Raw genomic sequence first — 25,140 nt, 5'->3', positions numbered from 1 at the left:
TGTATAGTTACAAAAAACTTAATGTAAACTTTGAATTTTATCACTTTGCATTAAAATAGATGGTGGGGGAATGATAGCGAACCTCATCAATATCTCGTAGTTTTGTCAAACAAGGTTGATCATAGTACATAATATACTTTGTTAGATGAAGTGGTCAACTCGACCTGACTGAAGAACCATTGTCGGCAACCATGATTGCTTCGTCAAAGGATGTCTTATAGACATGAGATGTATATTTGTCTAACGAGAAAAATTTGAGTTGCCTTAGTTAATAAAACGCTTCATGCCCTATCGACTACACCCTTTGATTCGTTACTCAAAACTTTTTAGTCATTAGGTGGATCTCTGACATAGAGAATCCTGAAAGGGCGGTCTATGCTGTTGAATGGTATGAAGTGTTTTATCAATACCTGGCCCAAGTAGTTCACTTTGCCCAACACTTCGACATATCCTATATAAAGCATCACAAATAGGTCTTATGGGCTCCGAAAATTCGACGAGCTTCCCCGACCTATCCGTACCAGTCTCTTTTCTTGTTTGTTTATATTACGACGAAGAGTTTTAATGAGCTTATGTTCCGGGTGAATTTTCAGAAGGCATATTGGGGTTTAGATAAACACTACCGAGATATCCCCCCCCCCCATTTTACGAAGACTTTATGATCTGAGTTCTGGTTTCCTATAGGCTCAAGCCCCTATAATTAATTACCCCTCTTGATAATAAGAGAGAACTTTTGATTAAGGCTAGTTGTTAAAGAGGTCGCATAGGTTGTAAATCCAGCATATAATAACAACAATTTTAGGGTTTGAATTTTGGATATGAATTTTAAAGTTTGAGACTTAAAGTTTATCACCATAAACTTAAAATTGGAGATTGGGGGAATGACGAAGAGCCCAATCAAGATCTCATGGTTCCGTCGTTCCAGGCTATTGTGGTCCCTTGTTTACTTACTAAGAGGAGGTAATTGATCCAACCTGCGCGGGTCAATAAATGAACTCATGTTCAACTCCTATCCTTTAATGTGGATCAATAGGAGTCGACACGGCTCGAGCTACCAAGTGAATATATGATTATGGCGTTAACCAGAATATTCGTTTTACATATCATGTTAGGCCTTCAAAGACTTCAAAAAGAAAAATTCACCAACAGAACATAAAAGCCAAAGACAAACCCGATCATCTGTCGACAGGTAGACAGAGTCGACAAGGTTCAACCGATAAATACAATTGCCCATAAGTACCCCAATAATGGCCGTGTTGAATGTTTATGTCAACCGAAGGGGATCAAATATTCAAAATACCCTCAAACTTTTACAAAATACAAATATTTTTAAATGACATCATTACCTCGATGATAACTGTGTTGATGAAAAATCTCAACCGAAGGGGTCAACTAAATATTCCAAATGCTACTCAAATGCTTATAAAATAAAAAAAAAATTACAAAAAATTCAAAACGTTTAAAATTGAAATTCAACCAAAACACTTAAAGTGAAATTCATCAACTCTCCGCAACAATTTGTCGAGGTAGGTAAATTTGAAAATTACTTCAGCTCACGAAAGGCTAATGTCTGGCCGAGAATATCAGTAAGATTCATTCTAAATCATCTCTTGCCAGTAAGGACATGGCACGTGTCCTCTAACCAACGGTTTCGAACAAATGGCATCGCAGGTAAACGGTTATGACCGGGGCACTCTGAACCAGGTGGTTTGTCGCCAAATGACATAACTAAATTAAGATTATGACCAGAGTCTGTATGCTCCCCAATGGCATCAAATCCTTGAGATATGAATCAATAGGATATAATCGATAGGGCATAATGCCTTCTGTTAGCTAAGGTGGATTCAAATTTATCACCTTAGATAAATACCCACCCCAGGTCTACAAGGTACCCTTGGATGACGCAACCCATGGCTGCCGACAAGGATCATTCTCTTAGGTTAGGTCAACTACCTCCTCTGACTAAGTAGACCAGGGATCACGATAGCCTGGAATGGCAAAACTATGAGATCTAGATCAGGTCCATCATCCACTCCCCCACTATCCGCTTTAAGTGCAAGAGGGTGAAGTTTTTATTCTAAATATCAAATTTCAACCATGTTGCTACTATATGTTGAATATTATGTATCTAAGGATATGATGTATTCATTTGATGACTAGCCTTAATCGAAAGTTCTCTCCCGTTGTCAGGAGGGATAATTAACTATACGGGCTTACGCCTATAGGAAACCATAACTCAGATCATAAAGTCCTCGCAAAATGAGGGTGAAATCTCTGGGTAGTGACTTATCTTCAAACCCAAGCTGCCTTCCCAAAATTTACCCCGGAACTTATCCGTTAAAACTCCCGAAAGCAACAGGGAGTCGGGGCGTGAATTTTTGGAGCCCACACAATGACTCGGTTAGGAGAGTAGATGTATTAGTTTTGGCCTATGTTAAGAAAGCTAGAGGTAGACCTAAAAAGACTTGATTAGAGAATGTCAGAAATGACATTTTCTTATTAGATTTAAATAAAAATTTGACTTTTATCATAACATAATGGAGAAAAAAGATTAATGTAGCTGCCTCTCATATAGTGGGATAAAGATTTGATGTTGTTGTTATTGTTGTTTTAGAGGAGAGTTCTTTGTAGGAACAGGAGAGTGCATTGTAGATGATGATGGTTGATTCATAGTTATCACAGAAATTTTCTAGAAAGAAAATACAAGAAGACTAGCACTGATATTTGTGGAAAAGAGTGATGTTGGGCATTTTCCTCTAATACCATGATAAAGTAAAGAACGGGAAAGAAATACATAAGAGAATCGCGCAACGACCAAACTCTAATTAATGAGTAACCATGCGTTGTAATGTATATTTGAGTTCATTCTTCAACTGAATGATTGATTGTAGATTGTAAAAGCTTCTCCTTTGTAGACCAAATCTCTGCATAGGAATCTAATCGAGTAATAGGAAATAATAGTAGCGCAGTTGTGGAGAATAATTGGGCATTTTGCACGAATACCATGATAAATTAAAGAATGGAAGAGAAATACATTGGAGATAACTTTCATTGCTAAAGCATTAGGAAAATGCAGAAAATGAAATACTGCATAATAGGAAAAATAATCCTTTTTTTCAACAAAAAGGTAAACCTGATGAGATTTGCATACAAAGACTATTTTGCCCTGTTTCTATTGAAGATAGCAGAGGTGGTTTCACTTCAATGGTTGGGATTGATTAAGTTGTTTGTATAGTGTGGTGGAGACTAGAAGAGAGAGGTAAGGACTGCTGTTGGTAATGATGTTATTAATCTCTGGCTTTTTCAGAAGAAATTAATGCGCCTTTGAACAAGGATTCATATTTGGATGTAGTTGCAACTTAATTTTTGCCAAATAATTTTAAAAAATCAGTTTTCTCCGAAAATCAACTTGGATTATGACTTTTAGGCTAAATAAATATCAAGATTTAAAATTTCTAAGTACCAAGTTTAATTTTTAATGCATTACAAAAGTAGAAATTAGTGAACGATTCTTGAACTCTAAAGCAGAAAATTTCTTTTGTCCTTGCAATGCACAGGGTATTATTGCTCCTAAAAACAACGAATTTAAAGATATTAATTTTCTAGTATGCTTCACTAAGTTTTGTTAACAAATATATTATCTGAAAAAATGGATGGGCCAGGGTTAGCAGCAGCTACCATTAAATCCAAAGAATGCATAAGTCGATGAGCCAGCTTCCTGCTCCACTTTAAAATGATAATCTAGTGTCATCCTCTGTATTCTTGTCATCAGGCATTCATATGGGTTCACTGCAAAAAGCGCCCGTGAAATGCCACGTCAGCAACTTCCTGTCAATTGAAAAATACATATATAAGAATGAATTTAATCTTCCTATCTAAAGAACAAGCTCAGGAAAAGAACAAGTTTACGTTTGGCCCTCAAGATAATGCTTCATGAAGAGGTGTCACGTAGAAGATATCGTATGTGCAAGTTCATGTGGAGCTTGCTAGAGCGAGGCGAATGATTTGCTAAATGAAGCATTATCGACTATAAAAGGTAGAGACAGAGAAAGATGAAGCAAAAAATGAGAAAAAAAAAAGGGACAAATGGGGAACATTTAGATGGTGGGGTGGCGTTTCTCAAGGCCAGAGTTGGAAAGGCCTTACTTTTCAAGCAACCAAAAAAAAATACTAGTTTTAGCCAAAGAAAAAAGAATTGCACTTAACATTGAAATCATCCTTATTTACAAAACTAATATATAGATCATTTTTTAAACTACCAAACAACCCATATATTTATACATGCCATTATCAAACTATTGAGAGTTTGACAAGCCAAAAATATGAGTTTGAATTTTATTGTGAAATTTGATATTTCAGTGAGATTTTAAAAAATTGAGAGAAGACGGTTTTAATTTTATAAATAGTCAAAATATGAATGTTTTATGTAAGAAATTGCCCACAAAAAATCAAGAAGCACCAAAAATGAATTGGTATAGCCATCATTATCTCCATATGAGCATATTCATTAGTTCTTCTTCCAATACTACAACCAATTTGGTGGTAGTATCCTGAAGTACCTAACAAAAAACTTCCAACTAGGCTTCAAAATAGAAATTGAACGCCAAAAACCTATCATACAGAATCAAGATTTGTATCTTCAGAAAAAAAAAATGCACACAACTTATTGAAACGGTTGAGTCGAGTTTCAAAAGTACAAAATCAACATAATTCAACATCTAAACAATATGGTGCTTATGGGTGTAAACGAACCATGTTAATATGCAAGTGGTTCTATTCACGACTGATTCATTATTTTTTATTATTTATGTTTAAATAGTGCTCACTCATGTTTGATGTTTCTCTATTTTAGCAATTAGCATAGTTATTTGTTATTTAAGTTGTCCATATTCGACTTGCTAATAGAACATTAAGGTTAACGAGCTATTTTTGAATCGAACATGAACAAACAAAAACAAACATATCAAACTAAATATGATTTGCATTGTATTTTAAACCACAATCAAGAAAAAATTAAAAATATATATAATAAACAAACAGATTGTTAAGTAATTATTTCAGAGATAAATTCTTACAACAAAAATAAAAATACATTGCACATTAATTCTATGCATACTGAATAATAGAGTAACGTTATCCACTTTCAATTTACAAATTGGAATCAAGCAGAACTTTGACTTTGAATTTTGTACAAAATAACACAAGAAATATTATCTATACAACTCCACAAAATATATCATACTTGTGAAGTTGCATAGGCTTCAAATCTAGGACAATATCCATCTTGGTTAACTTATTATTTGGGAAAACACAATATTTAAAGCCAAAGACATGAACATAGCATTGTCATTTATTCCTTGCCATAACCAAAAACAAAATCAGCGAGTAAATTAGAACTGAATGGAACATTTGCCCATATAGAGAGTGTTGGCTCAAGAAAAATGGCACGAATGCACGAATCCCGCTTTGCAGCCATAGGATTCCATTTCCCTTAAGTCAGATTAAAATTAATCAGATTTTCCCTTAGTATAGTATTAGGGTTTAAAAATCTGAGGTTCTTACTTCCTATGAGTGCAAGCACTCATAGTTAATTACCCCTCTTACTGCGTAAGAGAGAACTCTCGACTAAGGATGAATAATTTTTAGGTGTTTAGCCTCAATTGTGGAAAGATAGAGGTAAATCCGATCAAGATCCCATGGTTCAGTCGTCCCGGATATACCGTAGTTCCAATCCACCAACACTAACAATCATTGATCGTAGTGTCCAGGGAATATGATTAGCAGCCATGGGTTGCCTCCTCTCAGGGATCCCGAGTAGACTGAAGTGGTTAGATGTGGGTTTTAATTTTGTTAGGTGTTTTAGGGTTTACATCTATTAGAATACCCAGAGATTTATTTAGTTTGAGATTTATGACTTCGTTTAAAAGTAACCCAGAAATTTAGTTTGGAGCAGATCTTATGGCTTCTTTAGGAAGTAGCACAGGGATTTAGGTTTAGTTTGGAATTTACGGCTTTCGTAGAAAGTAACCCAGGTAGTTAGATCTAGTTTGGGACTTACAACTTTCGTAGAAAGTAGCCCGAGATTTGAATTTGGAATTGGGACTTATTACTCTATTTACGAGTTGCCCAAAGATGAGCCTTAGACTAGGATGCCCAAAAGTTTAAATTTGGCTTGAATTGGATTTGGATTAGGTCTTAGTGCTTCCTTAGAAGTTTCCTAATGATGGATCTTACGACCTAGCACTTTAAGCTAAGTGGCCCGAGCCTGGGTCTTACAACCTAGCTCTATAGACTAGGATGCCAAATGAGGGGTTTAAGGTTGCATTATCACCTAAATATTTTCCTCAAATGTTGGACTTATGGCTTCTATTAGAAGTAGCTGAGGGTTTTAATTGGGGGTTAGGAGTTAGGTCAATTTTTACTTAAAACTTCCCCTAAGGTCGGGCTTACGACTTTCCTACGAAAGTTGCTAGGTTGGGTCTTACAACCTAATTCTAATAAATCAGACTGCCCAATAATTTAAATTTGATTGTTTGGATAGTTGCTTGTACAATGTTTAAAAATTTGTTCCGTATTTATTTGAGTTGATTTGAGTTTATGATTCTGACACTTTGTTAGTGTTTTAGTTGTTCTGTGCTCGTAGGTTCTTTCCTACTACAGTAGTCTTACAACCCATTTTTTAGCACTGTTACTCTACTAGCTTTTTTCATACTTAGCTTTCCTTGCTTTCCAATACTCTGTTCTACCTGTAGTAGCTTAGATTTATCAGCGTTCATTCAATTTGTTCATGATGTATTGACTCTTCATATGTTTGCTTGTAGGTGTTCGTAGCCAGTTGTTACAGTAGTTGAGGCTTGCAGTTGCAGGAACTCATACAAGAGGAATATTAGAGTGCTTGCAAAGGGGTTTGAAGATTTCTGAGTTGTTTGTACAGATTTTGGGAGACCTGAGTGAGTTGGAGAGTTGGTGAGGATTGTGTTGAGAGTTTGTATTATTATTGGAGAGTTTTGTTGTTTAAAAAGCTTGTACATACATTGGATTAGTAAAGATGTTGATTTCTTATAACATGTTTATAAAAATGAAATTACAAAGTCATTTTATCATAAAATGTGAGTTTTTGTTTCCAACAATTATATATATATATATATATATATGATCAATGTGAATAATTTTAAAATTTTTAGCTTAGGTCATCTCCAACCGAACGCTAAACGAGTGTATGGAGTCGTTCCGTCGCTCCAACCGAACGCGAAAATTTCCGCCATTTAATCGCAGGTGAACAGTGCGTCGCACTGTTCACTTACGCCATTTTTTGCTCTCAACCGGAAAAACGCGCGAAAGGGAGAGCGATCGTTACCTTCTCAAAAACACCTAAAATGGCGTTCGATTGGAGCATCACCGTGCCATTTTGGAGTTTTGCGTTACTTTGCCGTGAAAAATGAAGTTTTAGGTTGGAGATGCCCTAGCTTAGAAAGCAAAGAGAGCACTCTTTCAACTTCAGGCAGTAAGCAAGTATTTATCATTCTCAAGAAATCTATTTTACCTTCAACCCGCAAGAAAAATTCAGAGACTTGAGGAAGGGAAGTTGCCTAAATGTGGAAGAATTTTTCCCTTTCATGCAATGTTTCAATTTAATTTTTTTTTTATTGAAGATCCCATTGACGTTGTTCATCCATATTGCACAACTTGCACTTATGCAATATCATATGCTTAGATTCTTTAGATAATTTTATGGCTGAAGGTTATCAAACACCTTCTATAAATTGATGTTGCCTGAATAATTACAACTCCAATGTACGGTCAAATCTATCAATCTCCACAGTAGATGTTTAATTAATTATCAAGTTAATTAACAAACAACTCAATATTATAATTTCATCAATTAATTTAATCGGCGAATTAAATGCTCTCCAATTTCAAAAAATTTCTTAGAGATCTATGTTTTTTTCCAAAATTTGCTAAGTCCAGAATTTTCAAGAAAATTTCGACAACCTCCCGGCATCACCTCCCCCCCTCCCCCGTGCGTGACTTCGGCCTCTGACACATGCACGATCGGGCTCCCTTTCTCCTTCTCTTTGTTATAGCACATAATATATAATATATATATTATATATTATGTACTATAACAAAGAGAAGGAGAAAGGGAGCCCGATCGTGCATGTGTCAGAGGCCGAAGTCACGCACGGGGGAGGGGTTCGGCGTCGGGTGTCTTCGGCCTGTTGGAGTCGACCGGCGGGGGGCGGAGAAGGAGAGTCGGACAGCCACGGGAGTCGAAGGAGCGAAGTACGAAGTCGAACGGCAACAAGGAGCCGAGGGAGCGACCGTGCGCTCCCTACTCTCTTGCGAAGCAACGTCGCTAAACAGCGACGACGAGAAAGAGAAGATGAAAGGCGAACCCTAGACCTCTCTTACGAAAACAACGAAGTCGGACAGCAACGTCGAAGGAGTCAGAGCGAGAGTTGCGTGATTTCAAATGTCCTCCTTTGCTCTTTTCCCGTCGTTTTTTTAAGAGATGAGCGACGGTTATTTAGCGAACAGTTGCTTGGCTTCGTGGTGTGGGGCCGCTTGGAGGCAGGTATGTTTTGAATTTTTTTTTTCTGTATTTTTTTTTTATAGTCAACTGAGAGTTTGTAGATTAGAGTCATAGACCACAATATCTACCACAATATCTAGCATAGTTAAAATACGGAGCAGTAGTCAAACCAACAAGAACAAAACAACACATCCTTTTGACTACATATTTGCAAATAATATTAGCAAAACTAGATTACTTCTTCGGATATGAACTAAGCAAGAAACTAGGAAAGATTAAATATAACTTAAGCCACATAGTCCATGATTAGTTTTAGTTAAGATGGAAGGTTGGAAAATATGAAGAGACTTGGGTTAGTATTTGTAAGAGAAGTGGGGAGTAGTGACTAGTAAAAGTGCATCTTCAAGAAGTGTATAAATAAAAAAAGTTAGCCCAGAGATTTGATTCGATATTCACCAACCACATTTCCATCACAATTACTCATCACTAGCCTGATTGTGTCCTATCAGCAAGAAACTTTTTTTCAAAAGAAAAACTTTGATGGGTCCTCTCAAGAAGCCCTCTTGGGGTGTCTCCTGGGAAAGCCATCCCTAGATACCTATCAGGAAGTCCTATTAGTAGTCTCGCTAACCTTTGCCTCATCCAGTAGCTCTCTTAAGTCATGATCTTATCAAGCACACCTCTAACTCAACTTCCAAAAAGTATTTATTGATTATCCCAAAAAAATTGTTGCATAACAGAGCGCAATAAGTACTCGCATTTATTTTGAATCACCATTGGCAAAGCATGCTAAGGGGACCCATACCACACATTCATTCCCTAAGAGATTTGTGTCATCAATTGCCAAACCCCACCTTTTTATTGCCATATCATGCAACCTATTCAAAGTTAAGCACAACTTTCGCTCATACATCAGTGCGTGTAATGCCATTGCTTCCTCGTCAAAGCATTCCAGAATTCACTTGCCACAACTATCTTCTCTCCACCAAGCATAATCATCATGAAGTTACAAGTCACTTACTTGAAATCACTATAAATATCCCCTCTATAGAGCATGCTAGAGGTTACAATCTTTAGTCATGCACCATGCTGCTAAAGTCATTGATATATTTGACCACCAACCTTCACGCAAAAGACAAGTTAACTTGTTATAGCTTTCACAGTTTTGATCAAGGATCTGCCTCTTTCACCTCAAGCTTTCGTAGCATTGTCCGAGGTTAATGCTTTCAATAATAGTTCTTCCTACACTCATAAAGGTTCTTCTTAAAATCTTTGGTGCCTAAAAAAAAAAAAAGAGAATGTAACCTCTCCTTATTATATTACACAATGGTACTGTTAGACCGGCCCAAGCCCAAGGGCCAGCCGAACCGGTCAAGGATACAAGAGGCGGGTAAACAAGGGGGGCGACATCAGGGCTGGGGTCCACACATTAATGGAGACTTTGGCTTATGAGGGAAAATTCAAAATTAGGGCTGTTTAGGGATTAATGATTTGTGATTTGTTTTAAGTAATTTCCTTCTTGCTAAGATTAGGATTATCTTAAATTAAATCTGAAATTTAAGATCTCTGTTGTGGGTTTTGGATTCTAGACATCGGCTAGAGATTGGAGAGCTGAATCTTCTTCTCGAATTGAAGATTCATTGTATCGGGTTGTTTATTTTCTTCACTTATTAAATTACAAGTGCTTGCCTTTGAGATTTCTCTACAGATTTTGTAAAACATGCTTGGTGAGGAGATAAGTGTAGAGTACGGATGAAGGGGTGCTGATTTTGCGAGAATAGATGAGGATTTTGATCACCGGGGTACTGATTTTGAAAAGAGGAGAGGGGAATTTGGGTTTGAGCTCCTAAGTGAAGAGCATGACACTTGGGGAGTACCTCTTCTTCGAGGAATGGGTGGCTATTGAGGAATCCGGGGGAAATGGGGGTGACCCGAGGGTGAGAAAGCTGAAGATGTCCATCTTTGAGGGTGAGGACGCACATGGATGTATTTACAAAGTAGAGGGGTACTTTGCAGTAAATGGGTTGACAAAGGAGGAGAAATTGACAGCGGCCTGATTGTGTTTGGAAGGGAAAGCATTGACTTGGTATCAGTGGAGGGACATGAGGTGACCCATTCGAAGTTGGAGGGACTTCAAGGACTACTTACTAGAAAGTTTTCGAAGGAGGGGACCATGAAAGAGTATCATGATAGATTTAAGTACTTAGCTAGTAGGCTAGACCGGCATTCTGAGACGGTGCTAGAGGGGAACTTCATAAAGGGGCTCAAACCAAATATCAGAGTAGCTATTAGAGTGATGAGGCTACGTAACTTGGGGGAGGCCATGGAGCTGGCACAGTTGGTAGAGAACCAAAAGTATCTGGAAAAGGGAGGCTAGAGATAGTAGCTTGGGGGATCATATACGATGACCACCACTTTTTTGGCTCCTAAGGGACCCGCACCAAGAGGTCTGGGGAAAGCCTCAAAGGAGAAGACTGGAGGAGGGGATTCGAGGGAAACTTCAAGAAGCTCACTAAGGAGTTGTATGAGAAGCAGACAAAGGGATTGTGCTTCAGATGTGATGACAAATAGACACCGGGGCATAGGTGTAAGGATCAAACTCTTCAATTTCTCTCTATCTTTTATGATGAGGAAGCTGAGGAGAGAGGTGAGAGTGGGTCCATGGAAGAGGAAGAGGAGAAGCTGCATATGGACACAGCGAAAGTCTCTTTGAACTCAGCGGTAGGATTCATCCTGAATTACACCATGAAAGTGAAACGAGAGATAGCTGACAGAGAGGTGGTGGTGTTGATCGACAGTGGGGCTACCCACAATTTTATCTCCAATCAAATCATAAAACTGTTGGGGGTGAAATTAGTGGACACCGAAGGATATGGGGTGATGATGGGCACAAGAAAGGTGGAGATGGATAGAGGAGTGTGAAAGGGGAGTAGTGTTGACGATTCAAGGGATTCAGGTGGGAGAATTTTCTTCCATTGGATTACCATCCTTCTTCCATCGGGATGAAGTGCATTCAATATCATCTCTTCATGCATCATTGTATTTTTTTCGTGTAATATTGTGAAACTTATTGAAGGTTGCATTAAGTGTCAAAATGTGACTCATGATTTCCATGTGAAGTCCAAAATCAATAATTTGGTATGAATAAGGAGGATGATAATCCAAGGCGATGCAGGGCTGTCCAAGGCTAGGGTATCTCTCAAACCCATGATCAAAACCATACAAGAGGTGAGAGGAGGATTTTTGGTAGAACTGCAATGCTTGGAAGGGGGTTAGACTAGGGAAGAGGGAGACATTCCTCTTTTAGTGCAACCACTCATCAAGCAGTCCAGTGATGTTTTTCATCCACCTCAAGGTTTATCGCCACCCAGAAAGCAGGAGCATGCAATCAATTTGAACGAAGGAGTGTCACCGATTAGTGTATGACCATACCGCTACCCCCAAATTCAGAAGGATGAGATTGAGAAGCTGATCCGGGAGATGTTAGAGGCGGGGATCATCAGGCCGATTGTAAGTCCTTTTCTCTAGTCCAGCCTTATTGGTCAAGAAGAAGGATGGGAGCTGGAGGTTTTGTGCGAATTATAGGGCTTTGAATAAGGAGATGATGCCGGATAAGTTTTACATTCTGGTAATTGATGAGCTACTGGACAAGCTATATAGAGCAGTGATGTTTTCCCAGATGGACTTGAAGTCGGGCTACTATCAAATCAAAATGAAAGAGAAGGATATTCAGAAGATGATTCTCAGGACACGCGAAGGTCACTACAAGTTCTTGGTGATGCCATTTGGGCTTAAAAACACCCCTGCAACTTTCCAATCCTTCATGAACAGGGTGTTCAGCCTGTACCTCCGTACTTCGAAGGTTTGTCTTAGTTTTCTAATTTTCTTTGATGACATACTTGTGTACATCGGAACCAAAGAGGACCATCTCGAGCATTTGAGGGTGGTCTTTGGAGTTCTACAAGAGCATCAGCTAAGGGCCAACCAGAAGAAGTGCAGCTTTGCACATACTAGTGTTGAGTACTTGGGGCACGTGATATTTTAGGAGGGGGTGGAAGTCAAGCAACCCAAATTTGAAGCAATGCATAACTGGCCTCTACCTAGGAATTTGAGAGAGTTGAGGGGCTTCCAAGGTTTGACGGGTTATTACCGAAGGTTCGTGAAGGGTTACAAAAACATATTCTGGCCTTTGACAGAGCAATTAAAGAAGTGATAGCTTCTTGTGGGAAGAGGGGGCTACCCAGGCTTTTGAGAGACAGAAAAGGTCATGACCACAGTACCAATTTTGGCTCTACCAGATTTCAGCCAGACCATTGTGGTGGAGACAGATGCATCAAGATATGGGTTAAGGGCAGTGCTTATGCATAATCATAGACTCATATCCCACTTCAGTCAAGTTTTGATGGCCATTATGTTAGCCATCAAAAGTGACGTCCATATCTGTTGGGTCGACATTTCATCGTCAGGAAAGATCAGAGGAGCTTGAAATATCTGCTAGAGTAGAAAATTGTGACTAAGGAATATTATAGGTGGTTGTCCAAACTATTGGGATGCGATTTTGAGATCCAATATAGACTAGGATTGGAGAATAAGGCAGCTTACACCTTATTTAGGTGTGGGGGAGAGCTCTAGGAGATGGCCATTTTTGTACTCCTAATGGTAGCTTAGGGGCTATCAAGGAAGAAAGTGTGCAGGATGAGGAGCTAAGGAAGTTTGGAGGGATTTACTAAAGGATAGGAGCAGCCACTTAGGCTACTCCCTCGAAAGAGAGAGACTATTGTGCCAAGGGAGATTTGTGATACCACAAACCTCCAGTCATATTACCCACCTGCTACAGGAGTTCCACAGGAGAGCAGTTCGAGGCCATTCCAAGATACAGAAGACTTACAGAATATTGATTGTTGAATTATATTGGAAAGGTATGCATAAGGACGTGGAGGAGATGGTGGCAAGGTGTGAGGGTGCAAGAGAAATAAGTACATGACTATGGCTCTAAGGGGTTACTACAACCCGTAGCACTTCCAAATAGGGTATGGGAAGAAGTGCCCTTGGATTTCATTGATGGTCTCCCATGATCTGAGGGATTCAAAGTGAATATGGTGGTGGTTGACAGGATGAGTAAATATGTGCATTTATTCCCTTACAACATCCTCACACCAATCACAGTAGCTATAGCATTCATCAGAGAAGTGGTTAGATTGCACAGGATTCCAGAGTCGATAGTCTCTATCCGAGATAAGGTGTTTCTCTATCAGTTTTGGAGGGAGCTGCTCGGTTGCAGTGTACAATTCTTAAGAGAATCACCACTAACCACCCTCAAACGGACAGACAAACGGAGGTAGTCAACAGAAGCTTGGAGACTTGAGAAGTTTTGCTTCTGAAACACCACGGATGTGAGCCAAGTGCTTGGAGTGAGCTGAATATTGGTATAACACCTTGCACCACTCAACTGCTCAGATTGACCCCTTTTAAGGTGATGTGTGCAAGAGACCCACCACACTTGGTACATTTTGGGAAAAAAAGCACATCAATATCTTCAGTAGAGCAGTATTTGGAAGAGCAGGATAAGGTGTTAGAGGAATTGAAGAGACACCTGTTGAGGGCACAACATATCAAGAAGAGCAAGCAGATGCATATAGGAAAGACATTCAGTTCGAAGTGGGGGATATGGTGTTCTTAAAATTGCGACCCTACCGACAGAGGACAGTGGCCAACAAGAGGAATGAGAAATTGACCCCAAGGTACTTCGATCCCTACGAGATTTTGAAGAAGATTGGAGCAGTGGCGTACCGCTTGAAGTTACTCCCTAACACAACAATACACCCAGTCTTCCATGTATCACAATTGAGGAAAGCTCTGGGGGAACATGCAATTAGTGCAGAGTTACCGGTGACACTGATGGAGGAGTTGGAAGTGGCGTTGGAACCATTGGAGCTAAAAGGGGTGAGATCAGAAAAAGGAAGGAACAAAGAAGTGTTGATTAAATGGTGGGGCCTACCCGACTTTGACGCTATGTGGGAACCATATGAGAGGGTGAAGCAGCAATTTCCTTCATTTCACCTTGATGGCAAGGTGAGTCTTTGGGAGAGAGGTAAGTAATGTTAGACTGGCACAGGCGCAAGAGCAGGCCGAATTGGTCCAGGAGGGAGCAGTTCACGTATACAGGAGGCGGGCAAACAAGAGGGGCGGAAGCCTGGCTAGGACGGAATCAGGGCTTGCGTCCACACATTAATGGAGACTTTGGTTCATGAGGGAAAATTCAAATTAGGGGTTCTTTAGGGATTAATGATTTGTGTTTTGTTTTAAGTAATTTCCTTCTTATTAGGGTTAGGGCTATCTTGAATTAATCTGAAATTTGAGATCTCTGTTGTGGGTTTTTGGGCTCTACACTTCGGTTAGAGATTAGAGAGCTGAATCTTCCTCTCGAATTGAAGATTCATTGTATTGGATTGTTTATTTTCATCTCTTATTGAATTTCAAGTGCTTGCCTTTGCAATTTCTCTACAGATGTTGTAAAACCTGCTTGGTTTTTGCTGAATTTCTCTGGAATTCAGCACGTTTTTCTCTGTTTTTGTGGTTGTTTCCTACCAGGTGCCCAACCTATATCTCCTTAACCTAACTTCTAACTTGGCATATCTTTAGGTGGAAATAATTTTGTTACCTGAGACCAATTTGACTCTAGCATAGTTAGCCGTCGCCAGCAAATCACTTAGATCACAATCGTTATGCAAATGTCCTTTGTCCATGAAGCTTCCCTTCTTGCTCCCAAAGAAGAGGTGTTGCATGTCGTCATCAAAAATTATTGTTAAGTCACACCCATCATCAAGAACCTCTCAGAAGGAGCACTAAGTCACTAACCAAGGAGAAAAATGAAGCCATATCACTCAAATACAAATCAACCCATTACTTTCTATTAGAAGAGGACTTGTTTAGAAAGTGTTACTTTGGCTGTTTGGCATTAGCATATGATGTCTCTTAACATGTGAAAATCAAAAGTCTTGAAAGAAATTCATAAGACTAGTGCAACAGTCACATTTTCTTCGAAAATCTAGCAAGGTGCTTTCAGAAGAATATTATTGGCCTACTCTCTAGGATGATGCAAAAGAGTACGACAAGCACTGCAAAAATTATTAGCTTTATTATAAAATCCCAAAGATAAGATAGGGTGGGGATTCAAACATGGGCTAGGCAACATAGTTAAACTCCCTAACCCTTACATCATGGTTCAGACATTAATTTGTGTGTGTGTGTATATATATATATATATCTGTGTGTGTGTTTGCATATAATTTATAATATGTAGCTTGAAAAAACTTTTTTTATTGAAATAAACATATATGAACAAAGATTTATTTATGTTTTGTTCATTAATGAATCAAGCCCAAAAAATGATTTTAAGTTCAACGCATTAGTTAATAAGCGAGTTGAACTCAAAGTTGTTCATGAACATTGAATTAGATCAACACTTAAAGCACACATTCTTGCATTCACTCTTGATGCATTGAAAAAAATTAGATTGGAGAAAGGACTCCCTTGTTGCTTTTAGATAGAAAATATGTTATAGAAAATGATGCATTCATTTTCTTTAATTGTGTTTAAAAATGAAATGGTTACACCTAAGAGACTTTTGTGGAATTTGAAATCAATGTTTAGTTTCTAGCCACATTCAAACAAATGATAGATTAATATTACAGTTTTTCAAAACAAGTCGAGCAAATGCGCCCTAAGACAGCTTCTTCAACTTGATAAATTTCGTTATGGAGATGTCAATTGAAGTGTATTATGTAGGTTTGGATGGCTACTGGGACTCACATGGGAAGAGAGCTTTGGTTAAGTGAGCTGCCTATATAAGTTAGTGTAGGTCGTATGGAGTTCTATGGTACGAGTGTGAAGGATATTTTTAGTGTAATTGAAAAAAAGTAGCATTACAACCAAGACCACAGTAGGCCAGTACGAGGGTGCAGCAATTCTGTGTGGCTTGCAAATAGATCCCTGACCAAATCATTCATATGGTTCTTTAAAATTGGATTTCCACTATTCTTGATAATCTGATTGGATAAAATCTAACATTCTAAATTCCAGTATCCAAACTAAGCATAAGAAAATAATAAGACAGATATATGCTTTCATTGTCCAAGGAAGAAAATTCTACCTAAATAAAAATGTCCATTAAACCAGAGTCAAGTGCAACTGACAGCATCATGACAAGTCTACCAAGCCCTAATATTTGATAGCATCGCTCTATGAGATGCAGGCAATATGTATAATTTCAACAATGAGAAAACGTACCAAATTCCCAACGTGCTTGAACAAGAGCCAGCTTCGGATTATGAACAAGAAAAGGGATGGCCCTCATGAGAAAGTCAGATTCTGGTTGAAAATCAGCATCGAAAATGACAACATAGTCACACTGTTCAACATAACTATGCTGCATCCCCTCTTTCAGGGCACCTGCTTTGTATCCTTTTCTGTTGTCTCTGACCTCGTATGTTATATTCATGCCTTTGCTTGCCCAAATCTTGCATTCAAGCTCCACCAAATCCTATGGTTGAAGAATAAATTAACAAATATATATAGGAAAACATATAAAATATAGTAGATAAATAAACCATCTAGGAGAATAATGGTCTAATTGATAGTTAGTGGGGAAAGGCCACTTAAGAATTGTTTTATTTGACCACTAGATGTTTAGTTTTCATGGATGAACCAAAGATTTTTGAAACAAGGTCCCTGGTTAGCAAGGCATTATATTTTACGGAGATAATGACTTTGGATTGGCTTTTAATGCAAGTCATCACAACTTTTTTTTTTGGACATTTAGGCCATTTAAGGCAAACTCACACACACAACGCATACACAAAGACTCGAACCCAAGACCTCTTAATTGGAAGCATAAGCTCTCAACCAACAGGACAAGGTAAGCTGTGTGTCATCACAACAGATAGTTGTTGCAAATGTAAGACATGAAAATGGCTATATCATAAAATTTTGCTCAATTTCTTGAATTATGTGATTCGATAAAAAGCAAAAATGAAAATAAAAGTCAGAGTTGTAGTGGACAGGTCTATTGATTTGGAATTATTTCTAAATTTGAATAAGCTTTTATTTGGAAAGTTTTTAATGGCTCATTATTGTAATTGATTAGGGAATAGATTATTTCCCTAATTAAGTTGATTTGATTGATGCATTAATAAGGATACTTAATTATTTCATTAATTAGGGATTTGATTGGAGATTTGATTGATACATTAAGTAGGGAATCTAATTATTGCATTAATTAGGGATTTGATTAGGATTAGATTAGGTAGCTCTTTCCTAATTTACTTTGGCTCAAATCTATAAATAGAGCCATGGGGTTTGTGATATCATGAGGACATTCCTGGAGGAGTTTGTGATAGTCCATCTCAATGTTATCCTCATCTAGACATGGGTTAAACACCTTGAAGATGTGTATAAAATGTTCGACCTCCTGAAATAACACTAACTTGTACTCAATCTAAAGAAGTCTCACATCAAGAAGAAAAAATCTAATCTAATTGGGCTTAGAAGTTGGTGTCTATAGATCAAGGATCAAATCAATCAAGAATTAGCCTCAACCATAAAATTTGATTAATGTGTAAAGTTTTATGAGAGTTTGCTAGTACATAAGCAAGTTTATCCATAGTGTTAATACTCATTGCAACACTACAGCACTGATGAAGGTCAACCAACAGTTTATCCGAGAGAAGAAGCATGATGGCACATTTCTTCTTTTGAAGTGGAAAAAAAGTGAGGCGCCTAACATATTCTTTGCCAACTATTGAAAAACTTTTGAAGTAGACGTAGTTGACTTCCATATAAGTGTCACTACTGATGCAAATGAAGCCAATTACGATCCATGGTCACCATCAAGCTTCATCTAATTATAAAGCGGATCGCATCAGCGCATTCAGGACACCGAATTTATCAAAGAAGAGCCACTCATGTGCGACTTAGTCAAAAATCAACGATGAAAGCTAGAGGGTGCAATGTTTCACAAAATTGCTCGAATGGCTTCTGATCGTTAAACAGACTACGTCGATGTGATCAAAGCTTCGCATTAATCTAAGGGGGCTCCTCGCAATTGAATTGAGCAAAGACGATCAAAATCGACAGACTACAAATGAAATATTATGTGATGTTGCTTGAATATCGTCCACTCACAAAACTGACTTTGTTGTTGTGTCCAGAACGTCAAAATCATATAGAAAATGTCGTAACATTTCCCAGAGCATCGTACAATGCAAAAAAGACAAATTGGCATGAATTTCAATGTGGCATCGCACAAAACTGCCCAAATGACATCCCGATCACAAAGCGGACTTTATCGTTGGGCTCAAAAACTCAAATCTTGGATTAGCTTGTTGCAAGCCAACACGATATAACATATCCCGTATGTGGATCTTCTCGGATTGGGTTGTGATATAGACCCTCCTCTTCTCCTCTTCTCCTCTCCTCCTCTCCTCCTCAAACTCAATCCGGATGTGAACAAGTTCCTCCTCTAAGGCCTAAACTAGCCCCGAAAAAGCCTTTAATGAAGATGCCAAAGGCACAGGGGCTCCAACTTCTTGATGATTATGTGAGGAAGTATGCTCACAAACAACTAGACGCAGCAAAAGAGAGGTAGCAAGAAGCTCCTAAGCAGGTGACCACTCTGTAAGTTTCTCTATCTACACATCTTTAAGGGCACACCAAAAATAATCATGGGACGGGCTTCTAGAAAGGTTGTCATATGCTAACCAGCAATATCCTCTACTTGCACTGCTGGAGTCACCCTTGTTGCATGAAGTGAAGGGTGGATAATTCCTTATCCAAAAAGCTAAAGGGGGCCTCTAGTAATTGAACATGAAGATCTCGTGTCCTAATATATAAATCAGGTGCTCTGCATGAGAGCTAATGTCTCGAACACACTGAACAGAGGACCTAAAAACTCACTTATAATCAAATAAACCCTAGCTTCACTCGAGATCGACAACACTCGATCCCCAAACATAAACATCTCAAAATTTGAAAGGGATTATTTTTATCTCTACTAACAGCTCAATGTCACCAAACCTCCTCCGACATAAGTTCATGGTTGATTGATAATGCCACTTGAGAACAAGTCAAAGGGGTTGAGCTGACTTCTTTGTGAACAAGGCTCATCACCTCAAGCATAGCCCCGGTCGTGGAAGGATCTTGATGTAATAGTCTTAATTTTCACGTGATTAAAAACTTGTTAATAGAATATTAACGATCCATATGAAATTCCTACATGCATGAAATTTCTATTGAAAGCGTAGCGGCGCTGGCCTCTCTGTATATGATATGGAGTTTTAATTGTGAGAGCACAGCAATGGTGGGGAGTGGTGCTATCTTCTCTGTTCTATAGCAATTTGATAGATCATTGCAACAATAATGTCTGGAGTGCTGTGATGCTACAACAATAACAGCAACAACAACATCAAGCCTTTGTCCCACTACGTGGGGTCGGCTACATGAATCCTTTTTCGCCATTGTGTCCGGTTAAAAGTCAAATTCTCATTTAAATCTAATAAAGAAAGATCATTTCTAATATTTTATAACCAAGTCTTTTTAGGTCTACCTCTACCTTTCTTAACATAAGTCGAATCTAATACCTCAACTTTCCTAACAGTGTCATCAGAAGGCCTCTGTTTAATGTGACCAAATCATCTAAGGCGACTCTCTCTAATCTTATGTTCCACTGGAGTTACTCTAACCTTTTCACGTATATGCTCATTTCATATCCTATATCTAAGGGTCAAGCCACTCATCCACCTAAGCATCCTCATCTCTGCAACACTTAACTTAGTATTATGCTTCTCTTTTAATGGCCAACATTCGGCACCATAAAGCATTGCATGTCTCACCACCATCTTATAGAATTTTCCCTTAAGTTTGAGGGGGACTTTTCTATCGCACAATAAGTCTGATGCATTCCTCCACTTCAACCATCCAACTTGAATTCTGCTGATAATATCCCCAGTGCTGTGATGTTAGCACAATCAAAATATATTTTTTAAATATCTTAATCTATTTTAATAGAACTCATCAGCAGCCATCCCCCCCCCCAAATTTCTTGTTCTTTAGCCAAAAGGAGAGAATGAGAAGAGAGGAGAGAATGAGAGAGAGAGAGAGATAAAGAGAGAGGAGAAAGAAAGCGAGGTTCAAGCTAGTATTTTTTTAGCTCTAATTATGAAAAATGTTCTGATCGTGCTAGGTAACCTTTATCCATCATCTATTTCAAATAATTTCAATTTTTATGGCTTTTCTCCCCCTAAACCCGATAAAAATGTATTTCTCCTTATCTAGATAATTTCCACTTTATAACTTTTGATGTGTGAAAAATATCATTATCCTGAATATTTTGGCGATAGCATATTGAAATTCTATCATATGTGTGTGTGTCATTTTCAATGAAATGAATGAATTAAAAGTATGCATAAACTATATATGAGCTAATGTATTCAAAGGTATGTATGAAATATATGACATGCATTAAAATATTGTTTATTGATCCAACATACATTTTGATAAGTACACTAGATTGATTTACCTATTAAAATAATTGTTTTGAATGACATGATAATTGCTACTATATGATGAATATAATTTGGCATGTGTATAAAAGCAAGAAAGGTGAATTAAAAATAATTGATTGATTCAAGTTGACTAGAGGCATGCTACTCTATACAAGAGAGTGAGCCAACAAAATTTTCTTTAAATAATAATTGTGGTGTGATCCTCAAAAATATGAAAATAGAGCATAAAGAGATTAATTGATACGATATGATACGCTGATAGACTCAATTGATAACTTCTTACATGAAAGTTATATAACTGTGATTGAGAAAGATATGAATTATTCATATTTACATCATTAATATGGTTGAGATTGATTCCTGCAGGATTGACCTACAGGACTTAATATAGGAAAAACACCACATGAGCCGGATGTCTTGCCATACTTATAAGATGACATGCAAACATCATGGAATTGTATATATATTAATAGATATAGAATGATATTATTAGTGCATAAATCATATGTTATGATATAAATATGATATAGGATATAATTGATACATGCATATGATAAGACTGATATTACTAATACAAGAACACATGATACACATTACATTTTTTTTTTTAATATATGATACACATTACATATTATATTATACTTGATATAGAATATGATACATATGCATTGATAATGTACAACATGCTTAGACATATATGAAATATTTATAATTATATAATAGGCATGTCCGCATAGATAATATAGTATAGAGGCTAAATATAGTACTTCTTAATAAATATGCCCAAATTCATCAATTCACCTATTATGTTGTACTAATACGAGCATAGAGATGATAGAATGTGCTGATCTTTTATATGGATATTTATCATTTATCATTGAGTTGTAACAGATGCATTAATTTTTACTGTTTATATTGACTATCACGTGTTCTTACTATTATATGTTTATATTTATATGATGAATGATCACATGCATATTATTTCTATTATCGTGCATTGATTACAGTTGCAGGTTCAGATAACCAACTAGGTTATTAGTTCATTCCATGGTTTACATATTTTTAAGGGTCAAGACTCAATAGAGTTAGGTTGATCTGAGTTGTTATAGTTATAGATATTTTTGTGTTGTTTATTTTTGCAGCCAAGAATGTTCTGTATAAATCGATGAGATAGAATTTTTAGCTATTGTATCTGATATTTTGAATAAAAATAAAAATACATCTATTGATGTTTTAAAATGGAATAAAATATTATTTTCTCAATGCCTTATTCTTTTATAATTAGTGACCTGGTAACTAATTAGAAAATAAAAGATATAATTCTTTTCACTTACGTCTTGGGTATGTATGTCGTCTCACATCCAATCCAAGGTAACATGTTAAGAGTATGAGTTAAGATGGGTAGGGTCATGACACTTGGTGAGTACCTCACCTAGTGTGCCTCTCAACAAGGGGATCTAATCAGATTCCAAACGAGAAGATGCCTTTACCTTATGTGGCCCTGCCGCCGCCTACTTTTTCTCAATAAATTGACTAGACTTCTATTTCTCATACTCCATGGTTTTAAATTTATGAAGGAAAGCCTTTCGGAGTCTACGATCATCAAAGTAGACATATTTTATGGTACTCATCTCAGCCATCTCTTATGCGAACTAGAGGAACTAAACTAAAGCATAGAAAATGATGAACTATAGACCCTAGCCTTTTTTATAGCCAAAAGATAGTACAGAGATCAAATCAACTTCATCATGAGTATCTTGGACAAAGTTTTCTCTTTGTCATTTAATTGAGATATCAAATGTTTTCCTTTTTAATTCCCTTTATCATTTTTGCAAAAAACTCTTGAAAGGAGAAAGTGAATCAGAAAATAAATGTATTTTCAAATGTATTGATATAAGTACTCAAAGGTACCAAGAAAGTTCACCTCTAAGGAGCTCGGTCAAGACACTAACTTTCCCAAAATGAGCCTCCCCGGAAAGAGCATTCACCAGAGCAAGATTAGGGATATGCAAGCATTTGCCCCAATAAAGTTCGCATTATAGGAGCTCAACCTTGAGGAGTTCAATCAAGGATGTACATGATTCGAGCAAGTTTGGCCAAAGAACTTGCCTCAATAAGCCTTCACTTAAAGAAGTACTCTTCTTATAAGGACTTGGTTCTTTCAATAGCTCTCCCCAGTCAAGACCATTGACCTTCCACAAATATCCTCATCTAAGCTACATGAGACACACCTAAAAAGCTTATAAGCATGGCTTCATTAACTGTGTTCATCCCTAGCTCACAGCCACACTCACCTAATAAACTCGTGCAAGGTGTTCATCTTGAAGGACTACTCATATTCTCTTACTAGCCTATTTAGATTTGTTATTAAGGTCAAGTGTCGCCCACGTGAAAATTTGAATTCAACAGCAATAAAACATGATAATTAGGGTTAATGAAACACAAAATCACAATTAGAAAGCTCGAACTGATTAGATCCGTCCATCCTCAACCCAAATGGTGAAATTAATCCCCCTGCAAATCCGCCATTGAATCTATTCATCACAAAGTTACTCCACCGCGTAGTCCTCTAACCACGAAACCCAGGAAGATTTCCCTAAGGCACCAAGCTCAAAGAGCGTTCTTGACGCTGAACGCGGGGGGCGGGGGGTTGAGCCGTCCAATATTCATCAAGGTATACTGTATACAACATTCGATGCACGCCGTTGAGGTCACGGTCCTCCCTAAAAAAATACAAAATCTATGAGCCACACCAACGGCCACCAACATATACCGAACTTTCGCCACGTAGAAGAAATCCAATAGGCTCTGCTCAAAACCGCAACACGCCCATTTAAGCGTCGAGCACTATTTTCCCAGTCATTTCCAATTTTCTATAATTCTATGGCATGTCTTTCTACAAGAGACCCTACTCTGCATTTCACGGAATTAGGCGTATTCTATAAAATCTCACCTTAATTTCCGGGTCGGTTGAATCATCGAGCACCTGAATGATCATCCGTTCCGATGGCCACGATAGCCCGCACGTCGCCCCAATCGAGAGCTTGTACACCTGCTCCCCATTTCGCCTAACCAAATCAACCTCCATCTCGTCGAATAAGAAAATAATAGAGGGATGACAGGGTAAGATAAATACCTCTTTCTCATTATACATAGGGATTTGAACGAGAACCATGGGGTAATCGGAGCTACCGGTCTCCAAATCGGCGCTGATCGTTTCCCATTTGTACCGCTTCTCCGGAGTCAAGCGGAACAGCTTCACGGCGAGGCTCACGAATGACATGAAAACCACCTCCACGAGCAGCATCACCGAGAGCACTAGGCACAGTGACACAGCGACCTTCATCGCCGGCACCACTGCCGCCTTCCGGAGAGTAGCCCAGGCCACACGATACCAATGCGGTAGCATCCTCTCCGTCGACACAACCATCGCCTCCACTCCTCGAGGTATCGATCCGGCTAGGAAAAGAGCCCCGCTAACCGCCGTCGATTCCCTTCCGCCTTCTCCGGCCGCGGCGGTGGCGGCGGCGGAGACGAGCAGCATGAGGAACGCAGCTCTTAATGGCCACGCCTCCATCTCCCAGCTGCTTTTCTGTTCCACAAGGATTTCCTTCTATCGATTAAAAACCGGTTGGATGTTCTGCATTGTATGGTATTAAAACTAAAAAGCAAGGGAATCGACGGGGTGCCTTGTCCATCCAGAATTTTACAGCTAGCACGTGACGGCGGCTTATATTAATTAACGGGGGAAAAGCCGATGTTGGAGGTTCTTTTTTTTGCTCAAAAAAAAAAAAAAAGTTGGTATCGAACTCAAACGTGATAAATGTGATATATTTTAATAATTTATTTTTAAATACAAATAAATTTTAACTATTTAACTTTTATTTTAAAATAGATTTAATATGGTGAATTTAATATTATTTTTTATTTTACTAATAGTTTATTTTTAATAATTTTTTTGGTAGATTAGGGCTAGAACCAAATGAGAAAAATTATTGTATGAAAAGTAATTAGAAAGTTTTATTATCTCTCTATGTAAATCGCATA

At 38.0% G+C, this 25,140-nt stretch overlaps 1 protein-coding gene across 1 annotated transcript in view; it reads right to left on the bottom strand.

Moving 5' to 3' along the window:
* LOC110107862 (probable glucomannan 4-beta-mannosyltransferase 11) overlaps positions 1-24,755 on the bottom strand; it is a 28,013-nt gene extending 3,258 nt beyond the window's left edge. The window contains exons 1-4 of the mRNA XM_020838292.2: positions 24,230-24,755; positions 24,047-24,145; positions 16,823-17,075; positions 3,679-3,789 (exon numbers count right to left, since the gene is read on the bottom strand). Of these exons, the coding sequence (XP_020693951.1) occupies positions 3,679-3,789; positions 16,823-17,075; positions 24,047-24,145; positions 24,230-24,670 (904 nt within the window). The 5' untranslated portion in view covers positions 24,671-24,755. The remainder of the gene's footprint in view (positions 1-3,678; positions 3,790-16,822; positions 17,076-24,046; positions 24,146-24,229) is intronic.
* Positions 24,756-25,140: the final 385 nt, after the last annotated feature.

The sequence above is a fragment of the Dendrobium catenatum genome, unplaced genomic scaffold, assembly GCF_001605985.2.
Source record: "Dendrobium catenatum unplaced genomic scaffold, ASM160598v2 fragScaff_scaffold_847, whole genome shotgun sequence".
Classification (NCBI taxonomy): Eukaryota; Viridiplantae; Streptophyta; class Magnoliopsida; order Asparagales; family Orchidaceae; genus Dendrobium; species Dendrobium catenatum.
This window is presented reverse-complemented; position numbering and strand designations above follow the sequence as displayed.